Genomic DNA, 10,674 nt, shown 5'->3' with positions numbered 1-10,674 from the left:
ATTATATTTAAAAAGTAGTACTATATTTATTTATTATATTTAACAATATTATATTCAAGGCAACATACAATAAGTATTGTCATTTACTAAAGTTGATTCTATTGAAAAATATAGTGGAAAAGGATCATAAAATCATTCATTACGGAAAAAATATGAATAAAATGTGAATGGTTTCTGTTTAAGTCTTGAGATAAATTGCTGTAAATATGATTTTCATGTTAATGTAGACATATTTTTAAATACGGTTGTGAACAGTAGTTTACGTACACATGACGGGCATCAATTGTACAGCCTACATCTTTAATGACTTTAAAAAAACAAAGGAATGGGGAGTTTGGATTTATTTAGGATTTTCTCGAATTTAAACGGAGTCAAAAGTGTACATACGTGATCAAATATATGAGTACATCCCCACTAATATTTGTCTAAATGTCCCTCAGCAAGCCATCGACAAGCTTTTGACATCATTCTGGCTGAATATTTGCCCACTTCTTTGATGTGCTTCTTGGCAGAATTGGCAGAGTTCATTTATATGTACTGGTTTCCAGCAGCTTATATTAGCCTGGTTAAGTTAAAGAAAGAAAAACGTTTTGATGCGTGTTTGAGATCACTGTCTTGTTGGAAAACCAAGTTGTGTTCAAGTTTTAACCATCTGATCTGAAGTGATGCAGAAGAATTTCTTCATTATTTTATCCACTTTGTACATTGTATCAATAACACTGGCATCAAAACAGCCCCACAGCACGATGCTGTCACCGCCGTGCTTAACAGCTCGTACAGAGCTCTCAGGTCTCTAAGCTTCAGCTTTACTCCTCCAAACATGTCAAAGTGGTCAAATAGATGAACTTTTATCTCATCTGACTTTAAAACCTTTCTCCAGAACAGTCTTTGATCAATGACCAATTGTCTTTGATCAGTGGTTGTTGATCAATGGTCACAACAATTTGCATATTAATGATCAATTAACTCACCTCACAGCCATTGTGTATTCAGTGGTGCTGGTTTCAGTCATTGTGCAAATGTCCTGTTTATATGATTGGGGAAACCTGCAGTCAGCTGAGAATGAAGAAGTCACTTGGATGAGTGACGAAACGTTTCTCCCACAAAACGCTACGTCCAGACGAACAAATAAACTTTTGGAGATGTACTTACCTGGATGACTGAGCATGCATCAAGACACTTTTCTCCATATGGTATTTGCCTTGTTCATCTGGACAGCGTCAAATTTCAGTCAAGCTTAAAGATGCTGAACTTGGAACAGGGACTTCTTACTTGGTCAGCACCTTCTCATTTCAAGCCGGTATAAAATTCGCATCACTGTGGACAGTGATGTTGCTGTTGTAGTTGTTTCAAGTTAATGGTAGGCTGCGGCTTTTGAATTACTGCTCCTTACTTCTTACACTACCTCCAAAATCTTTAACTTCACATCAGATCAACAGCATCCTTTTTATACTGGCAAAGAGACACATTCAAGTGTGTATGTGTATATACTTGAGGCTCTATGTATACTTTTGATCCCGTGTGGATTTGATAAAAATACAAAATAAAGTCAAACTTGTTCAACCAGTTGTTGTTCCTTAAGTTATTAAAGGTGTATGCTTTACAAATATTTCACTTACGAAAAAGAACAATTCAAAGAAAAAATTAAAAGCCCCAAATTAAATGTCTGTAAATGTGACCACAGCTGTATGAGTACAGATAGCACCAGAATATAGATTTTTAGCTTGTTCGCCGCTGCCAGATTTATTCCGTTGATAATTAATGAATCACTAGAGTCATTATAGTGAGACTAAATTCCAAGTGGTCAAGTCAATCAAAATCAAAAATAACAACCTCAACATGCCATGAGTGTCCGATCCATGTACGTCAGTCTAATGTAAACCCCAGTGTTTCTGTTTCTTGTAGCCAAAAATAATTTTCATCAAGGAGGTGAGAAAGTCCAGCTTATCCATGTTTTTAGAGTTCTTTGACTTCTGTGAACTTTGACCCTTTGTTCCATGTCCTCAATGAACTGTCCTCAAGTTTCTTTGTTAGTGGAGCAAGTGTGTAGCCAAGAGGCATGTGTGGAATGATTTGGTGAGTTATTCTTCACTTGTGACATTAGTTGACGGTTCTGACAGATTAAAGGCTGTTCTTTTTATGTTTCTCTCATACCCTGAAGTTCGTTATCACTCTTCCCTCATATTTTCCGTTCATAAATGGTTATCTGAAATCCCCGTGCTACAAGCATCGACTTGAATGAAAGGAACATTCTGCAACACCTCCTGTCTGATGCAATAAGACTGTAGAAAGAGAGGGAGGGTGTGTGTGTGTGTGTGCGTGCGCATGTGTGTGTGCATGTGTGTCTGTGTGTACGTGTGTGTACGTGTGTGCGCGCATGTGTGTGTGCGTCTGTGTGTGTGTGTGTGTGCCTATTAGTCTCTCACTTACACAAACAATGTGCACGTGCGCGACAGATGAATAGGAATGTCTGGTTTGCATAGCAAAACACTGAGATAATGCTGCCTGGGTGTTAATTTCATACATCAACAAGAAACAGAATATCTTCTTTTTTTCAGTCTTGTGTTTTTTTAATGTCTTTTCTCCTCTATTATTACTGACTGATTACGAACACCATCTTTATGTACGACAACTGGAGACTGATCAACTTTACACATACTCTGCCAAGCGTCAGCTTTATCTCTGAAAACATATCAGCAGAAAACTCAAAGATAAATCTTGTGTGCATTTTTTTACTGATCACACCTGGTTACAGGAAGCCAAGCCATCGTAGCGCAACAGTTGCCAAGATTTTAGGCTGTTTTAAACACTCCAGGTGTCATAGAGGTCGACCCCATAATGCTGCTGGGCTCAGCAGAGGTTTGTTGTCTTACTGGCAGTTTAAAAATAACACTTCTCTCCCCTCTTTGGCTCTGCTGCCAGCTGCAGCTGTGATGGAAATCAATTGAACTATAATAATCACTTTTACAGGCAAATCTCCTTTAAAATAGCACAGCTGTTGTTGGGGTTTGTTGCCACTTGACCCTGATGTTTTGCTTTCCCACTTCTTAAGATTTTGTAGCAGGTGTACAAAGTATTTCTGGACAGTCTTATGTATGTTTAACTTTGAGTTTAAATGGGTCATTTCCTTTGTTTTATTGTTAGATTATTAGATCCTGGCACTTGGAAGTGGGGCAACAAAAGGCTTGTGCTTTATACATTTGTTGTGGATGGTGCCAACCTGTAGTCCAGTATACCTTTTTTCATCAGTATTTCTTCTGTGTTTGGCACTCACTGGAGCAGAACAAACAAATCCAATCTGGAAAGCAAATTAGGGTGATAACTACATATATGTTGATATACAGCAGGGATAAATAATTAATTTTCCCATGGAGCCACATGAGAAAATGCGACTGGTGTGGTGGTTCGTGTAAATGAGCTGAACCCAGTTCTACATATAAAAGGTTCAATAAATATTAAATATTTCCAATATTTAATAATAATAAACAATTCTGGCAAATATTTCATAGTTCAGGCTTTACAGGGTTGATTTTATCTCTTTATCAATTTACAGATGTGGTCCTTCACAACACTCCCGGTTTCTTATGTGGTTCCTTGGGACAATGAATAGCCCGCCTTTGACCTACAATGTAGATAAACAGTAAACCTAGCTATGATGATGTCGTCCATTTGTTTTTGGACTTCCATTTATACGTTTGGCGTGTTGGAGTTGTGACCATGTTTGAATATGACGGTAGAGATAGTTGGCGATGCTAGAACTACAGTGGGGCAAAAAAGTATTTAGTCAGCCACCGATTGTGCAAGTTCCCCCACTTAAAATGATGACAGAGGTCAGTAATTTGCACCAGAGGTACACTTCAACTGTGAGAGACAGAATGTGAAAAAAAATCCATGAATCCACATGGTAGGATTTGTAAAGAATTCATTCGTAAATTAGGGTGGAAAATAAGTATTTGGTCACCTCAAACAAGGAAAATCTCTGGCTCTCACAGACCTGTAACGTCTTCTGTAAGAAGCTTTTCTGTCCCCCACTCGTTACCTGTATGAATGGCACCTGTTTGAACTCATCATCTGTATAAAAGACACCTGTCCACAGCCTCAAACAGTCAGACTCCAAACTCCGCCATGGCCAAGACCAAAGAGCTTTCGAAGGACACCAGGAAAAGTATTGTAGACCTGCACCAGACTGGGAAGAGTGAATCTACAATAGGCAAGCAGCTTGGTGTGAAAAAATCAACTGTGGGAGCAATCATCAGAAAATGGAAGACATACAAGACCACTGATAATCTCCCTCGATCTGGGGCTCCACGCAAGATCTCATCCCGTGGGGTCAAAATGATCATGAGAACGGTGAGCAAAGATCCCAGAACCACACGGGGGGACCTGGTGAATGACCTGCAGAGAGCTGGGACCAAAGTAACAAAGGTCACCATCAGTAACACACTACAACGGCAGGGAATCAAATCCCGCAGTGCCAGACGTGTTCCGCTGCTGAAGCCAGTGCATGTCCAGGCCCGTCTGAAGTTTGCCAGAGAGCACATGGATGATACAGCAGAGGATTGGGAGAATGTCATGTGGTCAGATGAAACCAAAGTAGAACCTTTTGGTATAAACTCAACTCGTCGTGTTTGGAGGAAGAAGAATACTGAGTTGCATCCCAAGAACACCATACCTACTGTGAAGCATGGGGGTGGAAACATCATGCTATGGGGCTGTTTTTCTGCCAAGGGGACAGGACGACTGATCCGTGTTAAGGACAGAATGAATGGGGCCATGTATCGTGAGATTTTGAGCCAAAACCTCCTTCCATCAGTGAGAACTTTGAAGATGAAATGAGGCTGGGTCTTCCAACATGACAATGATCCAAAACACACCGCCCGGGCAACAAAGGAGTGGCTCCGTAAGAAGCATTTGAAAGTCCTGGAGTGGCCTAGCCAGTCTCCAGACCTCAACCCCATAGAAAATCTGTGGCGGGAGTTGAAAGTCCGTGTTGCTCGGCGACAGCCCCAAAACATCACTGCTCTCGAGAAGATCTGCATGGAGGAATGGGCCAAAATACCAGCTGCTGTGTGTGCAAACCTGGTAAAGACCTATAGTAAACGTTTGACCTCTGTTATTGCCAACAAAGGTTATGTTACAAAGTATTGAGTTGTATTTTTGTTATTGACCAAATACTTATTTTCCACCCTGATTTACGAATAAATTCTTTACAAATCCTACCATGTGGATTCATGGATTTTTTTTTCACATTCTGTCTCTCACAGTTGAAGTGTACCTCTGGTGCAAATTACTGACCTCTGTCATCATTTTAAGTGGGGGAACTTGCACAATCGGTGGCTGACTAAATACTTTTTTGCCCCACTAGCCAGCTTGGTCAGGAAGGATCATCTATTTGATTTTCATGTGATGAAATGAAAAGCAGACTGAAAACAAAACACAATGGAGAAGTATATAAATGGCCAACTCCTAAAAGTATCTTTGAATCTTACCAAACTCTGGGATCTTACCAAACTGGGACTGTAAGAAACTCAAGGATACTGGATGTGTTATTCTGTGTGAGTGACCAGTCAACCACAGGGTCCACATGCCCTCATTTCTTTCTGTTTTACTGCAAAAGGGCAAATGATTTTCAGTTTCTCTCTCGCTGTTGAACTGAAACAGACTCAAAATAATAAACCCATTTAAAAAAATGCTTACTGAGCTCACAAAAAAAAGTAGAGCCAGTTTAGCTTTGGATTCAGCACACTCAGACTTCTTCCTGTAACCAGTGGAGATGACTCAATCTGGCCAGTACAAAACATATAGATTTAAGGAACTTCTGCATTAGACAGCATTGTTCATCATGTATGAATGATATGTAAGAATATAGTATAATGCAAGAATGTAGTACAGCAGCTTAGTGAACATTCCCTTTCACACAAACAGGATGTATTTTTAGACTTACAAGAATATCATGTAAGAGGTTTCCCCCCCCATCTTACAAGTAAATAAAGCAGGGTCATATCCTAAGGTTTGTTTGGCCTGGTCAGAATCAGTATGGGTCAGTGAGGGGAGAGCTGCTGCAAATGGCTCACAACCCAAAGCCAGCTCTTGGCTGTGCGTCAGAAGATTTATGGGATCAAATATCACTCATTGGACTGCATGCACACACACACAGACACAAAGCCCACAGTAGCTTAGGCAGAGGGGAAAATTTGAGGAGGCCCTTCACAGAAGGTAGGCTTGTCACTGAGATCTCTGTGTGCCCACAGCTAGAGGCTTACACATCCAGTCCACTTACATGTACACAAAAATAGAGATGGCTTTTATCCTCAGTGCCATCTACACTTGAGTGGCACCCACTCCAACAGTTACATGGATGATTGTCTCGTGTATTTACACCCTGTCCTGTGTGTGGTGTTGTGAGGGATTGGTGTGTATTCTGATAGCCTGTATCAGAAATAGCACCTGATGCCTAGCGACATGTTGCTCCGCATAAAGCGCTCTCTCTCCGTGTGGGACTTTAAAATGTCCAACTTCAAATGTTGGCCGTATCAGCTGGAAACAAACTTTTTTATCTTTCACTTCTGGATATCTGGTGGTGTGGGGCTGCTGGTGAGTAACTGTAAACACCGCAACATTCCATAAGACTGAACATAATCTTGTATGAAGCCTGACAGACTGCAAAGGCCGCCCGTGTCACTGAAGTTGATTTTGTGTTGACGGTTCGTTGGTTGGTTGTTTGGAGAAGTAACTGTCATACATGGTTGATCTCCCTTGTGTTTCTCATCACTCTGCGCTCCATTTGTTATACTGAAACGGTACATTCCCCTCCCTCGGTCTTTATATGTACAGTTTCTCACTTTCTTTCATTCTGCCTCACTTTAATTTAATTAATCACCACAAACTTTCTGTCTTGATAAAATGTCAGAGCTCCGCTGTGTTCTTACTTATTTTCTCTCCAAATTTTAGTGGCACACTTACACCTGTGGCCAGAAATCAAGTGGGATTGAATTGTTTTCAATCTGTGCGTTGACACAAGCAAAAGTGTAGTAGTGTTCGCTTTAGGAGGCTAGTGAGTTGGTATTTGAATGAAAAGAAAAATATTTGAATAGATCAATTGCAAAAACCCAAGAAAACTAAACAAAAAGAGACTGGGAAAAGTAGACTGCAGAGGGTAATGACCATCTGGGAGCTGCACTAGGAGGAATAATTAGGAACAGGGGAAAGATGGGGGATAAACTTGTTGGTAAAAGAGCAAAGTACCAAAGTTAAACTAGCTAGGATGCATGAGAACCAAGGATTACAAAATAAAACAGGAAATGATGGGATATTCAGATATATATTCAGGAAGAGTGAGAAGTAGAGGAGGCCGAGGAAGAGGACGTGGAGGTGAAGAAGTAGGACGAAGAGGATGACAAGGACAAGGACGAGCAAGAGGAGGACGAGGAGGGGAGGGAGAGGAAGGGTAAGAAGAGTAAGAAATAGAATTGCTGATGACATCAGAGCTACAATAGTGGACCATGTAATCAACCGTGGAATGACCCTGAGGGAAGCTGGCCAACGGGTTCACCCTAAACTGAGCCGCTACACTGTAGCAAGCATCATAAGGACGTTTTGAAATGAGAATCGGTTAGTACAGTCACTTTGCACTAAGATCTGTAGCACTGCCATATTCTAATGAGAAACACAACAATACCATAGATGTAAAAGTCCAGAAGATATTTTCCCCAGTGCCTTCGACTAGAGGACATTTCATGTGATGTAGAAAAGATTTTGTGGCCAGATCCAGAGAGACGACACGATGTAGACTGATTTCTTTTTTTTCCTCAGTGAAATTACTATTTCGTTTTGACTTGGAAATACAGTTTTTTCTGAATGCTTAAACCCTAACTGTGATTCCTGTAGCACAATCTCTAAAACTATTCAGACTTATAGCAAAACCACTCACTGAGTCTGCAAAACTAAAAGCACAAAAACTGCTTTGCACTCAGTTTGCAATTTTGTAACACACACTTTGCAAAACTGTAGGCACAATTCACTGCACAACACTCAATTACCAAATTTCCAACACACTCCTAGCAAAAGTATACACATGTATGGCTATCATTAACACTAACTTGCCAACTGTCTGGCACACTTTCACATGTGAAAACTTTTTTAGATAATTAGTTCACTTTGCAATCAGCCTAAGCACTATAATACAGGTAAGCTGTGTGTGCGGAGTACAATGGAGGGAGCAGAAAGAGTGAGAAGTAGAGGAGGCCGAGGAAGAGGACGTGGAGGTGAAGAAGTAGGATGAAGAGGACGACAAGGACAAGGAGGAGCAAGAGGAAGACGAGGAGGGGGGAGAGGAAGATGAGGAGGGGGGGAGAGGAAGGGTAGGAAGAGTAAGAAATAGAATTGCTGATGACATCAGAGCTACAATAGTGGACCATGTAATCAACCGTGGAATGACCCTGAGGGTAGCTGGCCAACGGGTCCAGCCTAAACTGAGCCGCTACACTGTAGCAAGCACCATAAGGACATCTTGAAATGAGAATCGGTGAGTACAGTCACTTCGCACAAAGATTTGTAGCACTGCCATATGCCAATGAGAAACACACCAATACCATTGATGTGAAAATACTGAAATTGTTACTTTACAGAATTGCTAGATGACCAGATGCTGGGGCAGAGGAAGCATGTTCACTGCAGACCAAGTAACCCATATAGTCATTATGGCGATTGCAAATAATCCTATACTTGGAAATAAACACTTGTGTTTGTTTTGATGTACTTGAAGTTTGGATCCCTCTATGCTTATGGATCTATGACAGAAGTATGAGCTCAAACTGACATGGCCTACCTTGTGCACAGAGAAAGCAAAAGCCAGATGTGTTTTGTATTCATACCATCAGTGTGCAGTTGGCGCATTGTGTGCTTAGTAGATGATGGCTTGTGTGTACTGTTTGATACGGAAACACCATTTTTATGAAGGTGTGAAGAGTTAATCTAGCTGTGTTTGCTTTTGCAAGAGAACTACAATGTTTTGATGATTGGGTGACAGGTTTTCTTATTTGTGTGTAGAGTTTTGCAAAATTAGCCAATAGTTACAAAAAATGTGCTTAAGCAATCAGAAAAAACTGTAAATTTGGCAGCATGGCTCTGTTGCTGGTTGGATGGCAAACACATTTCATTTATGTAAAACAATGTGCGTGGAGATTCACATCAGGAGCATTGTGTCTTCAGCAGTGAAAACACTAACATTTTTATACTCGTGCTTTTTAGGCTGAGATCAGGTGCCCATGTCACACAACTATTTCAGACAAGCCTGAGGCAAGAAACTGTCTGGCTTCGATCGACACTTTAGTAGCTGGCGTTTGGAGAAGGAGCCACTATAGTTTTTCACTCTGTGTTAGCAATAAGAGCTGTGGCTATTCTGCTGGATGCAGAATGAAGCCAGCTGCACAAACTCTGTTATTTAAATTTTGAGAGCAAAAGGTGAGGTAATGGTTACGGACATCTCCATGGTGATGCTGTTTGCTCACTTGAAACGCAGTTGTCTAAATAATATCTATCTATCTATCTATCTATCTATCTATCTATCTATCTATCTATCTATCTATCTATCTATCTATCTATCTATCTATCTATCTATCTATCTATCTATCTATCTATCTATCTATCTATCTATCTATCTATCTATCTATCTGTCTGTCTGTCTGTCTGTCTGTCTGTCTGTCTGTCTGTCTGTCCGTCCGTCCGTCCGTCCGTCCGTCCGTCCGTCCGCCCGCCCGTGGTGTAAACATTAAGATAAACTCTGTGTGTGTGTGTGAGGGAGTTCTGTGTGGATACACACAGCTCTGTTTAGTCTGAAAGCTGACAGATGCAAAGGATGAGCAAGAGATTAGATGGAAAAAAAGAAAGTAACCTAGGAAGCATTATTTGAAATACAAATCCTTCCTGTCTAAAAAGGATACGGGAAGATAAAATTTGACATATATGCAGCAAATTTAAGTTGAAAAAACAAAACAAAGAAACTTTTACTTCTTTTGGAGAACCCCGATCAGATAAACCCCCGATGGATGATGTGAATACCTTTGATCATCTTGTTACAGTGCATTGCTCTGCTGAGAACCCTTTGGTCCTGGCATTCATCAGGACGCTAATTTGAAGCGTACCATTCTGATGTTCCCATGCCTCAGTGTGTCTGCTTGTCTTCCGTCTCTCCTGTGAATCAGCAGCTTGAAGTATATGATCACCAAATGTTCCGGTGCTGCGCGTCCCACAACAAAATACTTCATCCCACCTGTTTATGAGTTTATATCGGTTTATGTCAGTGTGATATGATGCTAATGCTTTTAGCTATGTAGAGGTGCAAATATTCTAGGAAGGAAGGCATGACCCAGTATTCACTTATTGGAAAATATATATTTTTTTCCAAGTAGATAAATATAATGAAATGAGTTTCTGTGCTTTGCTTCATTCTCTGTGTTGCTTCGGCTTCACTTTTTCCATTTTCTGCCATTATCGCAGTCCTCGTTTTGTTTGCTCGTTCATTTATATGCCATTTACAGGCACCCATACACTGTTCCTCTTTCTCGGACACTAATTCACCCACAATTTCTATTAAGGCTGTTATGTGACGTGGTTCGTTTATTTTTCTGATAATCTGTTTTCTGATAACACACACAAACCCATGTGCAGTTACAC

At 40.6% G+C, this 10,674-nt stretch overlaps 1 protein-coding gene across 1 annotated transcript in view; it reads left to right on the top strand.

The window, feature by feature from the left end:
- The first annotated feature begins 8,409 nt into the window (after nucleotides 1-8,409).
- Nucleotides 8,410-10,674, top strand: part of lepr (leptin receptor) — a 40,616-nt gene continuing 38,351 nt past the window's right edge. The window contains exon 1 of the mRNA XM_085251424.1: nucleotides 8,410-8,524. Within this exon, the coding sequence (XP_085107550.1) occupies nucleotides 8,515-8,524 (10 nt within the window). The 5' untranslated portion in view covers nucleotides 8,410-8,514. The remainder of the gene's footprint in view (nucleotides 8,525-10,674) is intronic.

This window comes from Mchenga conophoros, linkage group LG17 (assembly GCF_057382185.1).
Source record: "Mchenga conophoros isolate Kocher_MC1m ecotype Shallow Benthic linkage group LG17, M_conophoros_male_GT1.1, whole genome shotgun sequence".
Classification (NCBI taxonomy): domain Eukaryota; kingdom Metazoa; phylum Chordata; class Actinopteri; order Cichliformes; family Cichlidae; genus Mchenga; species Mchenga conophoros.
The sequence above is the reverse complement of the archived record's forward strand: the minus strand, read 5'-3'. Positions and strand labels throughout refer to the sequence as shown.